This window comes from Elgaria multicarinata, chromosome 9 (assembly GCF_023053635.1).
Source record: "Elgaria multicarinata webbii isolate HBS135686 ecotype San Diego chromosome 9, rElgMul1.1.pri, whole genome shotgun sequence".
In the NCBI taxonomy this organism is placed as follows: Eukaryota; Metazoa; Chordata; class Lepidosauria; order Squamata; family Anguidae; genus Elgaria; species Elgaria multicarinata.
Window position 1 is genome coordinate 55,886,812 of NC_086179.1, and position 21,458 is coordinate 55,908,269.

General features: G+C 40.6%; 2 protein-coding genes across 2 annotated transcripts; both read left to right on the forward strand.

Annotated features, from left to right (window-relative positions):
- The first annotated feature begins 220 nt into the window (after window positions 1–220).
- Window positions 221–9,305, forward strand: TMBIM4 (transmembrane BAX inhibitor motif containing 4). Its single transcript, XM_063133912.1, has 7 exons — window positions 221–416; window positions 2,267–2,375; window positions 3,979–4,084; window positions 5,031–5,064; window positions 6,569–6,686; window positions 7,124–7,169; window positions 8,042–9,305. Exons 1-7 carry the CDS (start codon window positions 317–319, stop codon window positions 8,246–8,248), a joined length of 720 nt encoding a protein of 239 aa, XP_062989982.1. The 5' UTR covers window positions 221–316; the 3' UTR covers window positions 8,249–9,305.
- Window positions 9,306–12,342: 3,037 nt separating this feature from the next.
- LLPH (LLP homolog, long-term synaptic facilitation factor) lies at window positions 12,343–16,391 on the forward strand. Its single transcript, XM_063134774.1, has 3 exons — window positions 12,343–12,427; window positions 14,028–14,226; window positions 14,985–16,391. The coding sequence occupies exons 2-3, from the start codon at window positions 14,037–14,039 to the stop codon at window positions 15,146–15,148; spliced, it is 354 nt and encodes a 117-aa protein (XP_062990844.1). The 5' UTR covers window positions 12,343–12,427; window positions 14,028–14,036; the 3' UTR covers window positions 15,149–16,391.
- The last annotated feature ends 5,067 nt before the right edge of the window (window positions 16,392–21,458 follow it).

Below are 21,458 nucleotides of genomic sequence, written 5' to 3' on the forward strand. Positions count from 1 at the left end.
CTCAAAGGTCGGCATTCACGAACAGCGTCTCCGATCGCGGGCCTGGAAGACAAAGCAGCAGCAACCAGCACCGCCTGGGCCACCCCGGCCATCTTCGCCACCTTCCGACGCGTCGCTGGCTAGAACACAAGCCGTGGAGCGGCGGTGACGTCATAAGGCCGCCAGCGGGGAAGCCGAGCGCGAGCCGAGACTGTGCGGTGAGATCGACGCTCTCTGCGATCGATTTAAAGGCGCCTACCCGGAAGCGATCGTCGCCTGGGAAAACGAACGTCGCCAGAGAGTCAAGGCCGTCGCTACGGAGCCCAAAGCGGCCGGGATGATGGCAGCCGAGAGCCCGTGTTACCCGAGGTCTTCCATCGAGGACGATTTCAACTATGGCACTAACGTGGCTTCGGCCAGCGTGCACATCCGCATGGGTAAAGAGTTCCGCTCCTCCCCCGCCATTTACACCCCCTACTTCGTCTTCTCCTTCGCCCAATACAAGCTGCTCCTGTCTGGCTTGGCTCCAGATCGCTGTCCATTCCCACGACTTCCTAGGCGCCTGGGCTGGAAGCTTCCCCGTCAGTGTCCTCCATAAACTTCTACTGCCACAGGGGCCTGTGTATATAAGGCGTCCCTTCGCCTCTGTGCATAAGCGGTAGAAGTCGCAGCTGCTCGCAGGAGAAAATGAAGACATCCAGAACGTTTTTAATTTCAGTGATTTGGCAGGAGTGTCGCCCACTCCTGAATTAGAAGCAAAGCCAGAACGTCAGGGCATCTAGTGTGAATTATCTTGAGTTTGTGTTTTCTTAAATGTGCTGATAATTCTTCCTGTGCTAAAAGGAAGAGAAAAATAGGCCAGTATTATTTTCCCCACATTGCAGATGGTTGGGGTTGAGCATGAGATATATTATGTCCCTACTGGGAAGAGGGTCCGACAAAGAACAGCTTATAATAACCCTGCAATATGGTCCACTGTTAAAATCTTCAAATGGAGGGGGTGGGGAACAGAGACTATGGCAACCTTGTGTTGTAGTCAAATTCGACGAGTGTTAGGGCTCCTGAAAGTTGCAATCCGACATCTGGATGGCCACATGTTTTAGTATAGATCGTAGGTTTCCCCAAGGATTTGTATTGGGTTTTGTGCTTTTTAATTTGTCATAAATGACTGGAATTAGGAATGAGCAGGGAGGTGGCCAAGTTTGCTGATGACACCAAATTATTTAGGGTGGTTAAAACAAAAAGGGACTGCAAAGAGCTCCAAAAGTTTTCTCCAAACTGGGAGAATGAGCATTAAAATGGGAAATGGAGTTCGGTGTGAGCAAATAAAGCACATAATCCCAGATTCCTGTATATGGCAATGGAATCTGAACTGGCAGTGATTGACAATGGAACCAATTGCCTAGGGAGGTCATGGGCTCTCCCACACTAGAGGCCTTCAAGAGGCAGCTGGACAGCCATCTGTCAGGTATGCTTTAGGGTGGATTCCTGCATTGAGCAGGGGTTGGACTCAATGGCCTTATAGGCCCCTTCCAACGCCTACTGTTCTATGATTCTATGATCAAGGAAGATATTTGTGATTTGTGGTTGATAGCTTAATGAAAATGTCAATCTAGTGTGCGACTGCTGTGAGAAAGGCAAATTCCATATTGGACATAATTAGAAAAGGAATTGAAAATAAAATTGTCAATATCTTACTGCCTTTATATAAATCAATGTTGCGACTATGCTTGGAACGCTGTGTAAAGTCCAGAAAAGGACAACCAAAATGTTGGTTGAAAGGTTACAACATCTGGGACTGATTAGCTTACAAAAAAGATGAGTAAAGGGAGACAGGATGGAGGTGTATAAAATTAAGTATGGTGTGGAGAAAGTGTGTAGGGAGAAACTTTTCTTCCTGTCATGCTACCAGAACCTGGGATGATCCAATGAACTTGAGTGGTGGGAGATTCCGGACAGATAAAAGGAAGTACTTCTTCACACAGGGCATAGTTAAGCTATGGAATTCACTGCCACAAGGTGTAGTGATGACCACCAACTTAAAAGGATTTAAAAGAGAATTAGACAAATTCATGGAGGACAAAACTATCAATAGTTCCTACTCTTATTAGTGGATACTGTTAAAATTCTCCCCCCCCTTTAGATTTGACTAATCTTTTCTTTCTTGTGGAATTTTATCCTTCATTCAAAACACCCATGCTTTTCCCGTTATTAACTACTTGAGTCTGGTGGAACTTGAGCAATGACTAAACTAAGTTGGTATGTTGTTTTGTTTCCCACATCTTAGCTTTTCTGCGAAAAGTCTACAGTATACTTTCAGTTCAAATTTTGTTGACCACGGTGACCTCTGCAGCTTTTCTGTACTTCGACACAATTCGGACATTTGTACATGACAGGTAAAGTTTTTAGTGAATTGAATTGCATAGTATCTCCTCTCATTTTCAAAAACATTTTAAGTGGCCCCCCAATTATGGAATGATCTCCCTGACGAGGCTGGCTTGGCGCCAACATTGTTATCTTTTCGGCGCCAGGTTAAGACCTTTCTCTTCTCCCAGGCATTTAACAGCATTTAACAACATATGTTGAGGTTTGTTTGTTTTTAACAGACCCCAGAATAGCTGTTTTTATAAGGTTACTGTTGTTTTTATGCTTTTTGTGTTTTTAAACTTTGTATATTTGTTTTTAATGCTTACAGTTTTAAACTTTTGTAAACCGCCCAGAGAGCTTCAGCTATGGGGCAGTATATAAATGCAATAAATAAATAAATGTTGTGACTGAGGGAGAGAAGAGAAGCTTGTTGCGGGTTGGACTTGCACCTACTTTCCTCAGCAGGAACTACACTGTGTGAGAATTATTCCCTGGCAGGTAGACATAAACTTTCATAGAAGTAAAAGTGAGGAGGGGAGAGAGGGTTTCCCTGCTTGCAGCATTAAGGGATAGGCTGGGCTATGGAAACTCTCTACAACTTTATGCATTGTAATCTGAACGTTCTGCCCATAGGCATGTATTATTACTATTATTATTATTATTATTATTATTATTATATTTATTTATATCCTGCCTTTTTCCAAGTACTGGGACTCAAGGCGGTTTACAAAATTAAAACATGTACAATTAAAACATATAAATATAAATTTACAAAAGTTAAAATAAAATTAAACCTACAGTAAAATTAAAAACATGTTAAAACAGGGACAGGTAAAATTAAAAACATTTTAAAATAGGTAACAGATAAAAAAGGTGGGGAGAGAATCCAATACATTAACGCAGGTCCAGAGTAGCTCCAAAAGCCTGCTGAAACAAAGTTTTTGCCTGCCTCTGAAAGTGTAGCATAGAGGGAGCCAGCCTAGCCTCCCTGGGAAGGGAGTTCCAGAGCCTTGGAGTCATTGAGGCCTCTATTTCAAGTCAGATATGTTTGAACTAGGCAGAACTGGGATCTGCCCCAGGCAATGTCATGCTCAAGGGGAAGGGAAGATTTTGCTCCCACTTAAACTGAGTTTCTGAGAACAACTGTTCATTTCTTCTCATCTAGTTGAATAGTACCCATTCACTTCTCTTATGTACACCACTGCTTTGGCTCTCTCCTAGCACTTAAACTCCCACCCTGAAGATGTCCTGAATTGCAGCCCATTTATTTTCTTCCATACAACTCAATGACTTCCATTGAGTTTTGTGGGTAGATTTCTCTCCCTCAACTGTGTTCCTGAATGAAACCTAATCTATTTTCGCTAATACAATTCATCCAGAAATAAGTTGCTACTGTGACATGCCTCTTTATTTAAGCGTTGAGGATTCAATATATGTGAAATATTGGTAACTTTCTAAAAATACGTGTTTTAATTTTGTATGACCAGTAGGGATGTCTCTAACATTTTAAGCATTTAAAACATGTACAAAAATGTTTGATGGATTCTTAGTTTCTGTTACATTACAACAGAAGACGCTTAGAAAAGGAAATTTCCCCCTAACGTTAGATATGTTCTCCATTAAATCTTACAGCCCTGCTTTACTTCTGGTATCCTTGCTTGGTTCTTTGGTTGTGATTGTGGCATTAACTCTGTACAGACATCAGCATCCAGTTAATTTATATCTTCTTTTTGGATTTGTAAGTATTTGCATAACACACATTTGATTTCTTAGTCCTTTCTGTATATGTAAACATAGTTGCAGATATTCTGTGGGTTGAATTTACTTTATTGTACTACTAATCTTCCACCAGACCCTTAAATATTTGTGTTGCAATTGTCTTTTGTTCTTCTAGTAGGCTTCTGTCAATACCACATAGACAATGAAAATCCTCTTAACAGATATCAGTGAAACATGTGCTGTACTTTTTGGAAATGATGTATATCATGTTTGCTTCTGCATACTCTTCAGGCATGTACAATGGGGTGACTTTTCATACAAGAGGAAGAAAATCTTTTAGCTGCCAGATGCATTCCAACACAACACCTAATATTCAGGGAGGAAAGTTGGTTTTGATCATACCAGTGCAAGCGTAAAGGCTGAATTTAACAGTGGTGTGAAATTGCTTGCAATGCATTGGGTTGTATCCAATGTTAGTTTGAGTAGATCCATCGGAACAAATAGGTCTTACATTAGACTAACATTGAATACAGCCCATTGTCTGGTGTAATCTTTAGGCCAGCCCTCCCCAATGTGATGCCTTCCAATGTTTTGAACTACAGTTCTCATCGTCTCTGTCCATTGGAGTTTATGGGAGTTGTAGTCCAAAACATCTGGAGGCTACCAAGTTGGGGAAGGCAGGTCTAGGCAGAGGAAGGAGCAGATGAAGGGATCCCAGTTTTCCTTAATCCAGTTATATACTCTATGCTTGAAATAAATGTATTTCTCAGCTGAGGTGCATGGGACTCAACCTGATGGCTCTGATGGGTACTCACTGAGCCCACAAGAAGGCCCTTTCTCACCTCTTCAGTGTTGGCTTTAGTTTTGCTTGTTCTGTCACTGCATCTGAACCGTTTTGCTTTGGATACCTGAGTATTGCTGCCATAGTATTGGCTTTAGATGATCAATGCTTTTATTTTTCACAGACCCTTTTAGAAGCACTGACAGTTGCTATTACAGGTAAATATTCATCCTTATCACATAAAACAGTGCCGGCATCAAGAATAACCATGGTTGAAGGCCCACACCCCAGGAAGGGCCCACTGACAGTGGCCCCCCTACTTCTCCTCTTCACCCTTGAACCCTCTTTTTTTAGTAGATACCACTGCCTAGTTGCTCACTGTCTCTCTGCCTGTCAAGCAAGCAAGCAAGTCATAGCAATCATGAGAAAGAGGATGCAGAGCAGTAGGAGATGGTGACAATGACAGTAAAAAGGTAGACTCACTTAGGGAGGGGGACTATTGAAGGTACCTTGCCCAAGGGCCCACAAAAACTTGGAGCTGGCACTGAATGACAGGGAAAAGAAGAAGTTCTATGTTACTGTTTATAACTGCCAACTGAATGATAATTGTCAGCAGAGATTCACAGAAAAGTCCTTGCTAGTGGAGAGTATCTCTTCTAAGCTTCTGAGGGAGAGATGCGCAGAGGCTTGTCTTGACCTTGAACTGGGCTTCTTGCTACATCAGAGCATTTTGAAAGCCCAGCGTGGCTGTGGGTAGAAGCCTCTGCCCTTCTCCTGAGCTTACAAGAAAGAAATGGGGGGGGGGAATGCTGTTCCAGTTGTGCTGAACGTTCAGAGGTGTTCCTAAGCAGCAAGACTTCTACCTGCCTCCAAAAATCAATGCAATAGCAGAGAGGAGATTCTACCAAGCTGCAGGAAGGGGCATGGTTTGTGATGTCCACACCAAGGTCAGGCTAAATTGTGACCCCCTTTTGTTAACATTATGATCTGTGTTGGTTTGGAGGCTGCGTGTCCCTCCAAATCCTTGGATGCTCTTGCTTAGTGATTCTGTCTAGTAGGAGATTAGAGGAAGCTGGGTAACCATGCTCTTGTTGCCATAGACTATGTGTGAAGTGTATATGCAAATAAGGCATGTTTTTTACCGCCACCACCCAAAAAAAAGTCAAGCCTTGGGGAAGGATCACAGTCTTAAGCTTCACTTAGCAGAACAATAGAGGTAGACAGCAAATGCCAGATTTGACTTTTCTTCTATTAGCCTCTTCCTGCTAAAATGAGTTAGAGAATTAGTAAAGTATGGTAGTGATTCGAGTACAGCCAGCACCCAAAGTATTAATAGAACAGAGTCTGTGCCCTAAGAATGTTAAAATGTGACATTACATTTCCATTACAGTCTCTAGAAATTGGCATAGTTATTCTTGGCTTTAGAACGGAGATCTCGAGTGGCCTATTTCCCAGAATAAAGGTAAAATCCTATGCATGTTTAGACAGGAAAAAACCCCTACAATTCCCAACACTCCCTAGCCAGCCATACTGACTGATGCATGCTGGGAGTTTTAGGACATTTTTGTGTCTAAACATGTATAGGATTGCACCCTAAATGTGTGCATAATTACTAATGTAGACCAAATGTAGCTGATAAAATACCAGTTTTAAATATGAAAAATTTGAGAATGTTAGCTTAAGCCAAAATATTATTTACTTTGGATTTTTATTTTCCTGTAGTGACTTTCTATGAAGTGTCTGTTGTCCTACAAGCCTTTATTCTAACTACTGCTGTGTTTCTGGCGCTCACTATATACACTCTACAGTCGAAAAGGGATTTCAGCAAACTTGGAGCAGGGTAGGTTACGTTCAAATCCCCATATTAAACAACCCATAGGAATATGTTGATGAGGTTTCTATAACCGATCTACAAAAAGGTAACATTGGGGTACTCCTATAGATCAACACCTGACTGTGTCAGACAGGAGTAATATGCCATGATTTCTATCAAGGGCTGCCCTATGGAGAAGCCATGGGGAGCTGCATTGCTTATATGCAGTTGGTTGAGTTCCTGCCAGAAAAGTCAAGGGGGTTGCAGCATTAGGGCATGTATGATTTGTCATTACTCTAGTGATGATAGCAAGCAATGGTAACTGTTGGAATGTGAGTGTACATTTCATAATATGCATGTACAGAAAATATAGCTACCCAGCATTTTTAAACAGTATGAAAATACTTTTTTAAAAAAAGAAAAAAAAAAGAAAAGACAATTAACCCATAGATGTGTGTTCGCAGGCTTTTTGCTTCCTTATGGATTCTTCTCCTGGCAAGCTTTTTAAAGGTAAGAGTTCATACTTATGATTAGTATTGAAAAAGTACTGGATAGTTAAAATTTGCTGGATATTTATATTAACAATTTTAAATATCTTAAATTATAACAACTAAGAGTAATCCTACTTCTACTACAAAGAGCTCTGATATCAGAAAGGGAGGAACAGCATTTCTGTTTTACTTCCCCCATCCACAGATTGTTTTCCTCCCATTGAAACCAATGAATAGCTGCAGAAACTATTATGGAGGGAATTTATCCATACCAGCTAACGCATTTATTTAGGAAAACCCTAGGTCTATGAATATAGGATATTATTTTTAAAATAAACCTGAGCCAGATTTAAGAGCGTCTCTGGGTTCAGAAACACAGGTGTAAAGGGCTCAATTTCACTCTTTCAGGCTGTCTCATTCTTATGATTGAAGAATTCTGCAGAGGCAAAATGTTCAGTACTGGCCTTGAAGCACTTACGTGTTAGAAACCCTAGGACAGTAATATCCTGAATTTGTTTGTTTATTCACTAAAGAAGAGATCCCATAAAACTTAAATTGCAGTGCCGTTGGGACAAGAAACCCTGAAGTGAATTCAGCCTTGTCATTTTAGAGGGGCAGTTACATAGCAGTATGTGGCAATGCCTTATGTTGCTAGGAGTATGGAAAGTGAACCGCCCAGGGAGCTTTGGCTATTGGGCGGTATAAAAATGCAATTAATAATAATAAATAATAACAACAACAACTGAAGTCTCAGGAATTACAAATCCAAATGTAAGCACACAAAACAATTCGAATTATGCTTCTGTGATGGGTAAATCTGATTTTTTAATATGCATTTACAAAAGAAATTCATGCTAAACCTTTCTCTGTGTACCTACTGTTTGGTTACAGCTCTTTTTCTATAGTGAAGTAGTAGAGTTGGCATTTGCTGCTGCAGGAGCCCTTTTGTTTTGTGGATTCATCATCTATGACACTCATCTGCTAATGCACAAACTCTCCCCTGAAGAATACATATTGGCTGCAATCAACCTGTATTTGGACATCATCAATCTCTTTCTGCACCTGCTGCGTTTGCTAGAAGCATTTAATAAAAAGTAATTGAGAGTTGTTCAAAATTGTGAGGTAGTGTGGATGTGGAACCTAAAGAGTTAATTAAGAACTAGAAAATCTGCAGTATGTTTTAAGCTTGAAAGTTTGTTTTTACATTCCGTGGTGATTTCAGTGTTCTCTATATAAAGGATGTTTCAGAGAGCTGATGTTTAAGATTCTATTCTGAGATCAGCTAATTACATGTTGCAGTCATCTTGGCTGTTTGGTAAAGGCTTCATTCCACCCATTTGCATATTATTATTGATCGAAAGCCTTGCTCATCAAACTCCAATTGTGCCAATAAGCACTATTAAAATTCTATTTTATTTTTCCAGTGATTGTCACAGATGTGTCCTTTGAGATTGACAATAGTCACTGGCTGGATAGCATAAAATTGAGCCTCCTTAATTTTTTCTATTCAACGCTGAAGCTTTAAACAAGCTAAAATTCCATTGTTGGTGGTCACTTGCGGCACACTTAGTTATTAGCATTTTGATTTGAAAAAATAATCCTGCAACATGACACTCCTTGAAAAGTTGTAATATATTTCTACCTAAATAAAATCAAATGGCTGCATTTCCAAATATTCTGGAAGAAATAATATCTGTACAGTATCTTGCATTTTGCCCTCGGATCAAGGGGTAGCTTGATTTCAAAAGCGGGTAGCTGGTGAAAGTAAAAATGTATGTGATTGTTTGGCAGCAGTTTCTTCTATTCTGAAGGCCTGCATTAAGGAACTACTTACTTTGGGCCTGTATTCCAGGTTTGTGCAATTTTAAGAAGTTCAAAAGATATGTGTCATATCCTCCTGTTTTCCATTGAGCCTTATGGAATGCTGGAAAAGTTTGAAGCACATTTTTAATTCCTTCTCAAGGCATTTTCATTAATTGTCAGTAAGGGGTAAAATATTTCTGTGCAGTAGAATATTGGTTGCAGTGGAGTATTGGACAGTGTTTGGTCTTGTACTGTGAAATGCTGGCAGAGCAGGAGAAGCAATTACATTCCATCTGCTCTTCTATTAGGATAATATTAAGAACTGACGAAAATAAATTTTATGAAATGTTAATTATGTGAGTCAATTGTCTCTTTATTTGCTTTTTGTCTAGTGTTGCAAGATTGTGAACTAATAGTTTTATGATCATTAAGCAAACAATTAACAGGCGGAAAATTAATGTTGTATTTGGTAATTAACATAACCCTCAAGCTCACAACACATGGGTGATGGTGGTTCTCATTCTGAAGTCGTTCTAGACTTGCGTTTAGCTTCTATAATTAAGTATGCTGGGACTGAGGACTGACTGGAAGTCATACTCTCATCTAGATGCCCTTCCCTTCAATCCCAGGTATGTGGGGGCCAGGTAGTGTTGCTCACTGATGTGGAAAAGATGTTCTCCACATGCTCAGTGTCACTCCTTTTATTTTTACAGCTCGAGTCCTTGTATTAAAAATAGGTTCCAGTTCTAAGCTATCAAACCTTCTTTCAAATTATGTTCTTGGAGTTTGAGGTTTAATTAAGGAGGCTTTAACTTGTCCTGGAAGAGATGTTGTCATGAGCATATCCTAATGGCCAAGAGTTGGGTGGTGGGGGAAAGAGAAGTCCATTTTGGGATTCCCCATAAAGTTTCACACTTTTATAAACCTTACCTCTTCTCTCTGCCCCACCTTCCCATCTCTTGTCATAATGTGCCATTCTGCTACTAACCCTACGGATGCAGAAATTGGGGCACCTCCAGAATATATTTTCAATACATGGAGTAGTATATTACAGGCAAGTCAAACAAGAAGTAATGACAAGAGAGGGAGTCAAAGGGCAAAGAGTTAATGATGAATAGTAATTATAGAGGGATAACTGTTACAGCAAATATAAAAACCCAGGCACTACATCCTAGAGCAAACCCAGATGCCAAATCTTGCACCCATATCGGTTCAGGTAATGTGATAAGACCTAATATCAGCTGTATATCAAGGGTTCATTTACTTCCTCATCCTCAAACATATACACCATCCCTTGCCAACATTGCCCTTCTGCTGTCTATGTGAGTCAAATAAGTCTGTCTACATGTTAAAAAAAATAACGGCACAAATCTGTTGTCAGAAAGGGTAATTCTTAGAATCCAGTGGGAGAATACTTCAGTTCCCCAGTTTCCACTCCTTTCCTGACCTAAAAGTCACCTTCAAGAAAAGAACTTTGGCAATTTCACACTAGAGTTTCCCTTTGAACTAAAATATATCAGTAAGTTTCATTCTATTCATTTTGGACTCAAGTGATGAAAATTTCTTCTTCCACTACACAGGGCCATCTCATGGTATTTATTTTGGTGCCCTAGACCATATTCTCGTGGTCTACAAACAATTCCCATTGCATTGCATTTTTGCAATGCCCCCATGGGCTTTGCAAAGTTTGATAGCTGGTTGGTTTGGCTCGCTGCCTCTCACACTAGGGAAGCTATTGTGATTTAAAATGGCATGCGGCTGTTGGTTTTATCTCACCACAGAAATGATCTGCCACTGCAGGCATAGGCATGTGCCCAGGCACACACTAACATCTCAAGCAAAAAACACAAAATTGAGGGTTCTGTTGAGTAGGGATCCAGATGCAGTGGGAATGGTCCACTGGTTGCCTTGCCACCGTGCTGAAGAACCTCTGCCTCCAAGAGAGCAGTTTAGGGTGACCATATGAAAAGGAGGACAGGGCTCCTGTATCTTTAACAGTTGTATTGAAAAGGGAATTTCAGCAGATGTCATTTGTATATATGGAGAACCTGGTGAAATTTCCTCTTCATCGCAACAGTTAAAGCTGCAGGTGCCCTGTCCTCTTTTAAATCTGGTCACTCTAGTATAGCGCCTGCAGCTTTAATTGTTGTGATGAGGGAATTTCCCCAGGTTCCCCATATATACAAATTACACCTGCTGAAATGTTCTTTTCTATGCAACTGTTAAAGATACAGGAGCCCTGTCCTCCTTTTCATACGGTCATCCTAGTGGCACAGTTGCTTCCGGCAGCAGCCGCGAAAAGGAATCCCACTGCTGGGAGCCTCTGCTGGGAGCCACACCCCCTTGGCCACAAGGCCTGTGCTGGAGCAGCTGCGCTGACTGACCTCTTGCCAACAGAGGCACATGTAAATGATACCAGGTGCACACCGCACCGAAATGTCCCCAACATGGCAGGAATGGCCCTTCAGCTGCCCTGGGGCTCCTACCCGGGCAGCAGGAGTGGAAAGGAATCGCTCTGTCAGGAGCTGCACTTCAAAGAGACCAGGAGGAAGGGTCCCCAAAGGCTAATATCACATTGTATGCTGCTCCTCCTGCCAGTATCACCACAAAGCCCAACAATGCTGGGGCTTGAGGGGCATCTCATCCCCCCCCCCCCTCACTCTCGTATGCAACGGCCCTCCAAAGTCAGGCAAGCTGAACACGGAGTAGGGCATCACTGTCTATAGTGTTCAATAAATCAATGAATAAAAATAATGTCCATTATGATTGAGTATTCAATACATGCTTACCTTTAAAAAAAATTTTTTTTTAAATCCCTGGCTGCACACCCTAATGAAATGTGCTGCACACACTTATGACTACAAGTGTTAACGTGCAAAGCTAGATAGATTGTATCATTATTATTCCTAGTTAATGCTGTTGTGAATGGCCATAGTACTTGTGTACATTTGGGTTTTGCACAACGATGTCTCATACTCTTTACGTCTAGCATTTCACGGAATTTTAACCCCACTGTTTACTTCTGTTCTCTACCCCAGCCTGTGTGTATGTATTGATTTTAAAGATAATTTAAATGTATAACACATTGGAGGGCACCAAGTTGGAGAAGACGGGAACGATTTCTGTACATAAAGCCTAGCCGGGGCCTGTCCGGGCAACAGCAGCAGTCTGGCGCTTCGAACCGAAGCCTCTCTTCTAAGCACTGCGGGCCTCTCCGAAAGCCGTCGAAGCCAGCGCCCCGCAGCAGCGTGAGCCCTTCCTGCAGTGCCGGAGGAACTCGCTAGAGGGCTCTGTTGGTACTGGGAGGATTACGCTAGGCTGCTCTACCCAAGCAGCTCGCTAAACCTTCGGAAGCGGGTGAACCAGGGTCGTCTGCGCAGCTCCGGAAGAAGCGCTGCTGCTAGCGTGCTTCTTGGGAGGAACTTCTGGAGCCCCGAAGTTAGGGAGCTGCAAGCGGCCAGAGCGCGTGTTCAGGTAAAAGGGGACATGGGAGGGGGAGTTGCTTTTCTGCCTATGCGTCCTCCCTTGCCTTTATATTTTGGCTGAGACTGAAAGTCGCGAAAAACTATTTCTAAGCCCATACCTGAAGCCCGTCTGCCCAGTTATTTGTCATAAACCAACCCCCAAGTATAAGAACATAAGGAGAGGCCCTTTCCTTCTGAGAATATTGTTTATAACTTCCCACCTTTATATATAGTATAATATATAATATAGTATTATATATTATACTATATATAAACCTGAAATTCTCCATGATATTCCATGCATCTAAGTGCAGTGGGCGAAAGTTCATGCCAAAATAAATGTGTTTCTCTTTAAGGTATCATAAGACTCCGTTTCTGCCGCCCCCACCTGGTGCCTTCCTGACCACCAGTCATCTGGCAGGGTTTTCTGGGGGTTTTGGTCTTCAACTCCCATCAACTCCAGCTGGCATGGGCCAGTGTTCTGGAATGTTAGGAACTGTAGTTCAAAACATCTGGAGGGCACCAGGATAGGGAAAGCTGGTCTATCCAGACCACATCCGGTGGCCATGGGAAGCCCACAAGTAGGATATGAGTGCAAGAGTTACCCACTGTCTTTTGTTTATCACCCAGAAATTTAGAAGCGTATTTAGTCTTCTAACACTGGGGTGGGAAGAAAGTAGAACTCCATGTGTTTTGGATGTCAACTTCCAGCATTCTTGACCGATGGCCATGTTGGCGAGGACTTCTGGGAGTGAGATCTATCCTCTGCTCTCCTGTTATTACAGATGGTTAGGTCTGATAGCAGTGTTCATTTGGGGAGATGGCTAAACTGAATCTATATTCCACTTAGCTTTCTGATCCTAAAAAGTGATCAATATTCTTAATGAGGGTGTTCAGAGCTCCTACATCACAGGCTGCTGCAGTGCACAAGGATATGTAAATGCAAGAGTCTTGCTTCATTAGACAAAAGGTCCATCTAGCTCAGCATCCTACTTCCCACAGTGGCCAAACAGATGTCTCTGTGAAATCCATAAGTAGAACATGAAGGCAATAGCCTTCTGCTATTTTTGCCACCCCTCCAAACACACAACTGGTGTATAGTGGCTTCCTTCACTGCCTATCCCCCATGAATTTGTCTAATCTTCTTTTAAAGCCATCTCAGGTAGTGCCACCACATGTTATGGTGGTGAATTCCATTAATTAATTAATTATGTGTTCTATTAAGAAATACTTCATCTTATCTGACATGATTCTACTAACAATCAATTTCATTGGGTGACTGCCAGTACTAAAAATGAAGAAGGGTGGAAAGGATATTAGAGAAGTGTGTTGTTCTGATTAACCTGATTTTGGGCAAAGATTATTTATAAATAGTGGACCTGTTTGCAAATCAGCACAGCCCACTGTGGTTTCATTTACCTACAAGTGCTGTTGCATTGTACTGGGGTACCCATGGCTACTATTTTTGCATGGTTCCCGTGGGTGCCTGGTTTGCTATGGCTTGTCATGTCATGCGAACCCAGTTGTGTTGAGTTGAGCCATGAGTTATTTGAGGGTTGTCCAGTTTTGCAAGGGTTAAGTGTTGTGCTTTGTTTTCCTATTTATTGAAGCAAACCAAAATGGCAAAAAGCCTAAGGAGCAAATGGAAAAGAAAGATGCGAGCAGAGAAGAGGAAGAAAAATGCCCCCAAGGAACTTGCCAGATTGCAGAGGATCCTGAAATCAAACACTGATGTTATAATGGATGAAATAAAAGAAATCGCAACTGTTGTTCCTGCTGAGAAAGTCACAGAGAAAAAGGATCCCAATGGTGTGTTGGCCTATTTTTAGAATTTGTTGTAAGAAATGCAGTAAATAATTTCTGAAAAATTGGAAACAAATTAGTGAGAAATATGTTCTATGTTTTGTCTGATAATACCCTCTTCCTTTAATTCTTTTAATGCTCCCCTTCTCATATTTCCATTTGCTTTGCAAGTCCCTCAGTATCTCCACTAAAGAGCTATTTACTATATAAATGCAACTGCTTCCTGGGCCAGTGTTACAGTTGGGTTGCTATCAAATACAGCCTGGTGATGCATCAGATAAAGTAATTGTAGAAGAAATATACATTGCTCTTATATGTGCATTTTGATTTATAGTGTACCATATCCAAGTGCTAGGGATGGGACAGAGCAATGTATGGGACCATTGCCTGTGCCCAAGGGGTTAACCATCTTAGATACTGGGAAAACAAAGAGAAATAAAATTTGTTTATAAAATATAAAAGTGGTTCTCGAAAACAGACCAGTCCTCCTGTTCCCTATCTCTTAGTCCTACTACTTTTTCCTTTTTTCCTGTTCAAAATTGTACTTTCTAACTTTTTTCTTTGTCCTTTAATACTACACATACTTGCAGTCACTTTCTCATCCTCTTCCCAATTCATCACTCTCCTATCAGTGTTAGGATAAACAAAATAGCTGAATCAGTACCTTATTTCTCCATCATCTTTTTGTTAACTTTCAACTCTTAAGAGTTTTAACAAGCTGATGCAACAGTTCATGCAGCTCACCTATGTGCTTATTTTTCCAGATGAAACTAAAATGGACATGGATACCAAAAGAAATCAGAAAAGTCTTCTAGATGAACATGGACAGTACCCAATATGGATGAATCCCAGGCAGAGGAAGAAGCTTAAGGCAAAGCGTGGCAAAGGAAAAAATAAGCCCAAAGTACTAAAGGGATTAGCATGGTAGGGTCTGAGTGAATTTTAAGAAGTAGAAACCAAGAATTATAATTAAAAAGTGAAGACCCTCCTCCCCCAAATTAAGACCATGTCACTAACCAGGTGCAAAATACTGCATCCTTGCTTCAGACTCTTGGAAATGTCACTTCGGGATATAGTTCATCTAATAAAGTTGCATTTAATATGCATTTTGCATGGAATACAATCAAAACATAGTGAGCACAATCCAAAATGAGTGAAGTAAATCTGTTTAAAACATTGGAAGTCAAGTGCCCAGTCAATTGTTTTAAATCCCATTGATTTCAATTTCTTTAGAGGTTACTGTGCTAATCTGTTGCAGCAAAAACAATGAAGACTTGTGACACCATAAAAGACCAACAAATTTGTCATGGCGTAAGCTTCTGTGACTACAGTTAGTCTTGTAATGTATCATAAGTCTCATTTTCATTTAATAGAATTTAGTCACAACTAACTCTGAATTGTGCTCAACATAAGTAATATCTACTTCAATCAGTGCTGGTACAAAAACAAAATTAAAATATTTTCCTGTTACCTCCAATTCTTTCATTTTGAACCTGTGCTGCTATTTGGTGTATATGAAATCAATGGGTTTAACAATCACATCTGTATTCTGGATGGGGTCCAACATCTGCTTTTGTCATTAAGCTACCCTAATTCAATCTTTCTTTTAATAGTATGGATGTAATTGATCCCATTGGTTTCAGTAGGGAAAAACTAAGCATATACTGTGCAGTCAAAGCCTGTTTTTTTCTTCTTCTCAAGTTTTGTTGTATTCATTGGGGGCTTTTTTCCATCTAAGAGTGCATAGAATTGCAGTCTCATTCTTCCTCTGAAATCAGTACATCTTTTAGGCTGCAGTTCTATACATACCTAAGAGTAAGCCCTATTTAATTCCCTGGGGCTTACATCTGAATAGGCATGACTAGGATTGCACTGTAATGCTGCAATCCTATGCACGCTTACTTGGTAATAAACTCCATTGAACTCAATTAGACCTAGTTATGAGTAAACATGCATAGGATTGTGCTATAAATGTTCAGTCTCTGAATTGTACTCTAAATACTCAGATTCAAATAAATACATTAGATGTGACAGGATTTAATATTGCAAACTTATCCATATGGTACTGGCAAGTGGTGCATTGCACTTTTGAAAAACTGAATGGAATGTAATTGAGCTTTATTGCTTGAGAGGGTGGCTAAGTTTCTTTATAAATAAATGGTTCAAATGTGGTTCTCCTGTCTTATGAAACTGTAATGTTGGTACAAGTATAGAAGTAAGTATCTCTCTTCGTATTTAAAAATATTCCTTTCATTAGGGCTCCCAAGGCAGTGTACAACAAATACTAAAACATATTCAAGTAAGAAATCACATTTCAGCTATTTCTGAAATCTAAGGTAGTGGAATTATTTCCATATTAATTACCATTACTGGCTGAATGTTAACAAAATGTTTTCACCTCCCATTAGAAGCTGAACAGAGGTGGGAACAGTCCAACTTCTAGTGTCATATGGTGCCTTATTGTAACCTTGTGCTTGAAGCTTTGTTCTCCCCCCCCCTTCTTTTTGATTACAATACACAAAGGTAGAGCACCTTCCCCATCTTGGTGCCCTCCAGATATTTTGGCTACTACTCTGATAATCCCTGACCATTGGCTATGCTGACTGGGGTAATGGGAATTGTAATCCAAAACATCTGGAGGGTGCCAGGTTGAGGAAAGTGTTCCAAACATTTGAATTGTCTATCATTTATTCCACACGTCTCAAATATAATAAATTAGAACCTATTCTGGAGGAGTTCAGACTTAGTGGCTTTCTGTACATTTGTAGTTTGTGTCCTCTATATTTATTGGCTGACTCCTTAGCTAAGACTCCATTTTATTCCAGAAAAGGCAGCAAAGCCAGAGAGGCTTGAAGGCTGCAAGGGTAAGAAGGCAACACTGGGTGGCCGCAGAGGGGTCACAAATTGAATTGTCTATGTGATTTCTCCATTAGTTTAATTAAAGGGGGTTGCTTACATGAAACTGCTGATATGTGTAAATGCCCACCTGACTGCCAAGTCACTGTCCAACCAATACACAAGGCTGCCTGTAAATTAGCTAATCCATAATCTTAGCAAGAAATGTGGCTGAATCCTGAAAGACCAGCTGGTTAGAGTACTACCTCATGATACCTTTTGTTTTCCTTTCCTCTACTCAGTGCACCTCCAGATGTTCAAGTAAACTAGCTTTGCAATGTTCAAGTTAGCTTGCTTTAATTCAATCATGTAGCCAGGAGTCTCCTTGAGGTTTCCTTTAATTTCCCAGAGTCAGACTATTGATCCCTACGTTCAACTTCAATCTGAATCCCAACCTCAGAGCTGTTGGCAGGGTTCAGACAACATGATAACCATTGGTGGTTTAAATTATCGATAGTTGGTTATTTAACCCACTGTGGGTTATCGTGTTGTGTGGTGGGAGTTTTTTAACCAATGATTGATTATTTGGCCAAAATAACCTACACTGCAGAGTTGGCTATTTGAGCCACTGTTTGTTATCATGTTGTGTGGAGGGCACCTCAGCCACTGCTGGTTATTTCGTCAGCCACAGAGTCACACAGCAAGAGCAGTCAGAGGCTGAATTCGGACGACATGCTAATCAACTGGGTGTGTGGGTGTAATAGGAACAGAATGGAAAACAACCATTGATTAGCATGTCATCCGAACTCAGCAACAGTGGCAGGAAAGATTTTTTGGAAGCAATGGCTGATAGGATACTAGTGGAAGGACTGAGGCAGGGAGAGAGGGTGGGGGATGAGTGAGTGAACTCAGCGTGGACTAATAGTCAACAATGCTGATCCTAATCCACACCATGAATGATGATGGTAATATATTTCTTACCCCCCCCCCCCCCGGATCGAGGTTAAACACAACAATACAATACATAAAATTGGTTAAAAGCATATAAAACCAAAACAATATTAAAATAATCACAACACCTTAAAATTCTTAGGTTTAAAATTCATCTGGGTAGGCCAGATGTGTCGTGTGGGGAGTGCCCCCTAGATAAACAGCTGTTGAATTGGTTATTACTCGACCATTGACTATCATGTCCAAATGCAGTCATTGCATCCCTTGTACTCTGTTCTGAAGTCCATAACTACCCTTCACTTTGAGCACGCAGTGTTTGATCCTGTTCTTTCTTTTTGCTTGAGTACCCAGAACATTTACGGAGTTCAGCTCAGTTTGTAAGATCAACCTGGGGTTCGCATGGTTTCCAAGACAATTCCTCACGATCCTCTTCTAGCATTATCTCCATTCTTCTCTGGTGCCTAGCTCACATTTCCTGGGTATCTTTTCTGTTCTCTTCTACCACCTTGGTGGCCCAGAAAGAGCTGTGTTGTGTTGTACCCCCAGAAAGAGCTTTACCCACTGGTAAAATGCCCGTTGAGTCCAGAGACCAGTTCTGTACTTGATTGGTTGGCCTGTAGGCTCCCTGCTTCCCCTTTTAGTGTTTCACAGAGACTTGTGTTTTTTGTATGAGCAGCTAAATCTAGGGCATTGTGGAAGCTGTGACGAAATGTCTCAGGGCAACCATTTAGCTATGCTTTGTAGTTCTTGGGTCATTTTTTAGTTAGTTCCCCTCCCTTGCTTCCTCCCCCAAATCTCCTTGTCTCTCTCCATGTTTGTTACTTGCTCACTGTAGTCTGGGGGCTACAGAGAAGCTCCATTTGAAGGCTATCCACTTTAAATGGTATTTTTGCAACCAAATTATTTTGTCTCTGGCGTTTCTAAGCCTCTGTTCAGTGTCCCCATCCTAGCCATGTTCATCAGAAATCCAAGAGTTCAATTGACTTTAGGTATACCACCAGTTGGCTCTTCTTGGACTCCATGATGCTCAGCAGTTCCTAAGCAGCTTGAGGCATTCATCTCTGGGAGATCTGAGCGGGTAGCCTATATCCACTGTGTTTTCCCAACAATCTGTGACCAACTAGCAAGTTTGTGTTTCCCTTACTCTGGCACAAGGTACTTCTAACCATTTCAGCTCTATTTCGTTTTTCCAATTTGAGGATATCCTTTCCACCCCTTAGCTCACCAGTACCTGAGCTTCCCCAAGCCCAATTCCATAAGAGCTCTTGCCACTCCTTATTTGACAAACATTAGCTTTCCCCATCTTCATTTTCAGACTGTTAGAAGTAGTAGTACATGTGCTAGGGGGTTGGTGCTAACACAGACATTTTCCTCTTTCGTTGTGTGTGTGTGTGTGTGTTAAAAATAAAAGTTTGTAATTGTTTGAGCTGCCCTACCCACTGCTTTAGAGTAGCTATTCTTCACTTACTTGAAATATGGTTCTGAAATCTGCTGAGCGTGCACCACACCACTTTTAGACTTGCACATTTTAACAAACACTTAATAGTGTAATAGCATTGTCTATTCAGAAGTTCCATTGAGTCTAGTAGGACTAACTATTAGGTAAGTGTATAGCAGCCTCCCCCAACTTGGTGCCTTCCAACTTCCATCATCCCTAAGAGCATGACCATGCTGTCTTGGAATTATGGGAGTTATGGTCCAACACACCTGGAAAGCACCAGGTTAGAGAAGGGTGCTTTATAGGAATGCAGCCTTAATTCCACAGATAAGGTCAGGAGTCTATTCAGTTGCATACTGCTGTGATTTCAACTAGAAAATGCCCAGGAAAAGTTGCCTGGATGAACAGAGCACAGAACACATTTTTTTTCACCTCTAGTTCACTGGTTCAAATGCAGTCCAGTGATGAAAAGTGATTACCATCTGATGGCTGTTCAGTAGGCAATTTAGCATGAATTTATGGTCTCCATCCAGTTATCCATGGACAGTTATCCAGATCCCAGCTGAAGTAATTGGAATTTTTGTTGCTATCCAGAGCAATAAGACTAAAGTGATAGACTTCATTCTCTTTCTAAGAAATGATGTTCGAAGACGTGAGTATGACATGTTTTGTCCTTGTTAGGTAAATAAATACTATCTTGAGTTTTCATTATGGCCCAGTAGATGGCACTCTGGGTATCTGTTAAGCCCAAGGAAAAATGTTATTAAATGCTGTGGCAGCAAATTGCATTCTCAGTAAAATTGCTTTTGTTCCAGACTCTGTATATATGGAGAGAGAGAGAGCAAGTGAAAGAGCACTTATGTATGCATTTTGTAGACATTTCTATTTTCTATTTTTATTTTTAATACACTTTTAATACTAAAAGCAATTGTTAGTTGAAATACTTCCAATGATCTTCATGATGTAATAAATAAATATACAATGTTGAAAGGATTTAAACAATTTTACAGTAAACATTTTTGCTTCTTGTTATACTACTTCCTATAAATTGTAAGAACTGAAACAGTAATCAATTTAAAGAGCATTCATACAAAAAAAAATCCTTTTTTCAGCTTGTTCGGTTGGAATTAGCTGTTTTTTAATCGTATTCTGTTCATGGCTGTACAAACTAGACTTTCTCTCCAAAGAGTTTTGTTATTTGAGAAGGTTTTTTGGGGTGGGTGGGAGTGGGAAACTATTACCTATCGGTACAGATATGTTTCATGATTGTTTGTTTTATTTTTAAATCAGCATAAACAAGGATGTTTGGTTTGGATTTTCAAATTGCCATGTGGTGTTTATGGCTCAAGTGTTAGTCCAAGAAAAATGGAAAAAGAAACATAAGTGAACCTGACTGCTATTCTAAATAGTCTAATCAATAGTGAAGGGCAAAACATGAAATCAGCAGAATGCATGGTTAAATAGCCATTTAAAACAATTTAAGTTTTACTAATGCAAAACCAACATTTGTTTCTTACAAAAATCTAGTCTGACAGTCTCTCCTTAAAAGTAACCAAAAAATTTTTTCTTTTAAAAATGAAACAAGACATTTCTAGACTTTGACCTGACATAGAAAATTAGTTGACAAATGATGTTATTTCTAGTAGAGACATTAAGACGGGATCCCCATCATTTCTGAGTCTGTGGACACGTGAAATTTTGAGAGAATGTCATTGGGACTCTCACAAAATGGCTGCCATTGGTGGGCATGGCTAGTCAGAAAACACCCATTTTCCAAAAAGCAAACTGGTGATACTAAAAGAAAAAGAAATTGACCAAAAATTTGAGCAAGAGGTGAGGTCTGAGCTCCAAAACACAAAACGACATTTTAAACCCAAATAATGAATGTGCTGGATGTCAGCAGCTTGCTTTGCAGCATGGCATCTTGCAGGAAAATAATAATTTTAGAAGTCTTAAAACATAAAATTAAAATTAGGAGGGGTGGGGAGTCTGCTTGGCACCAACAGAGGTGTCT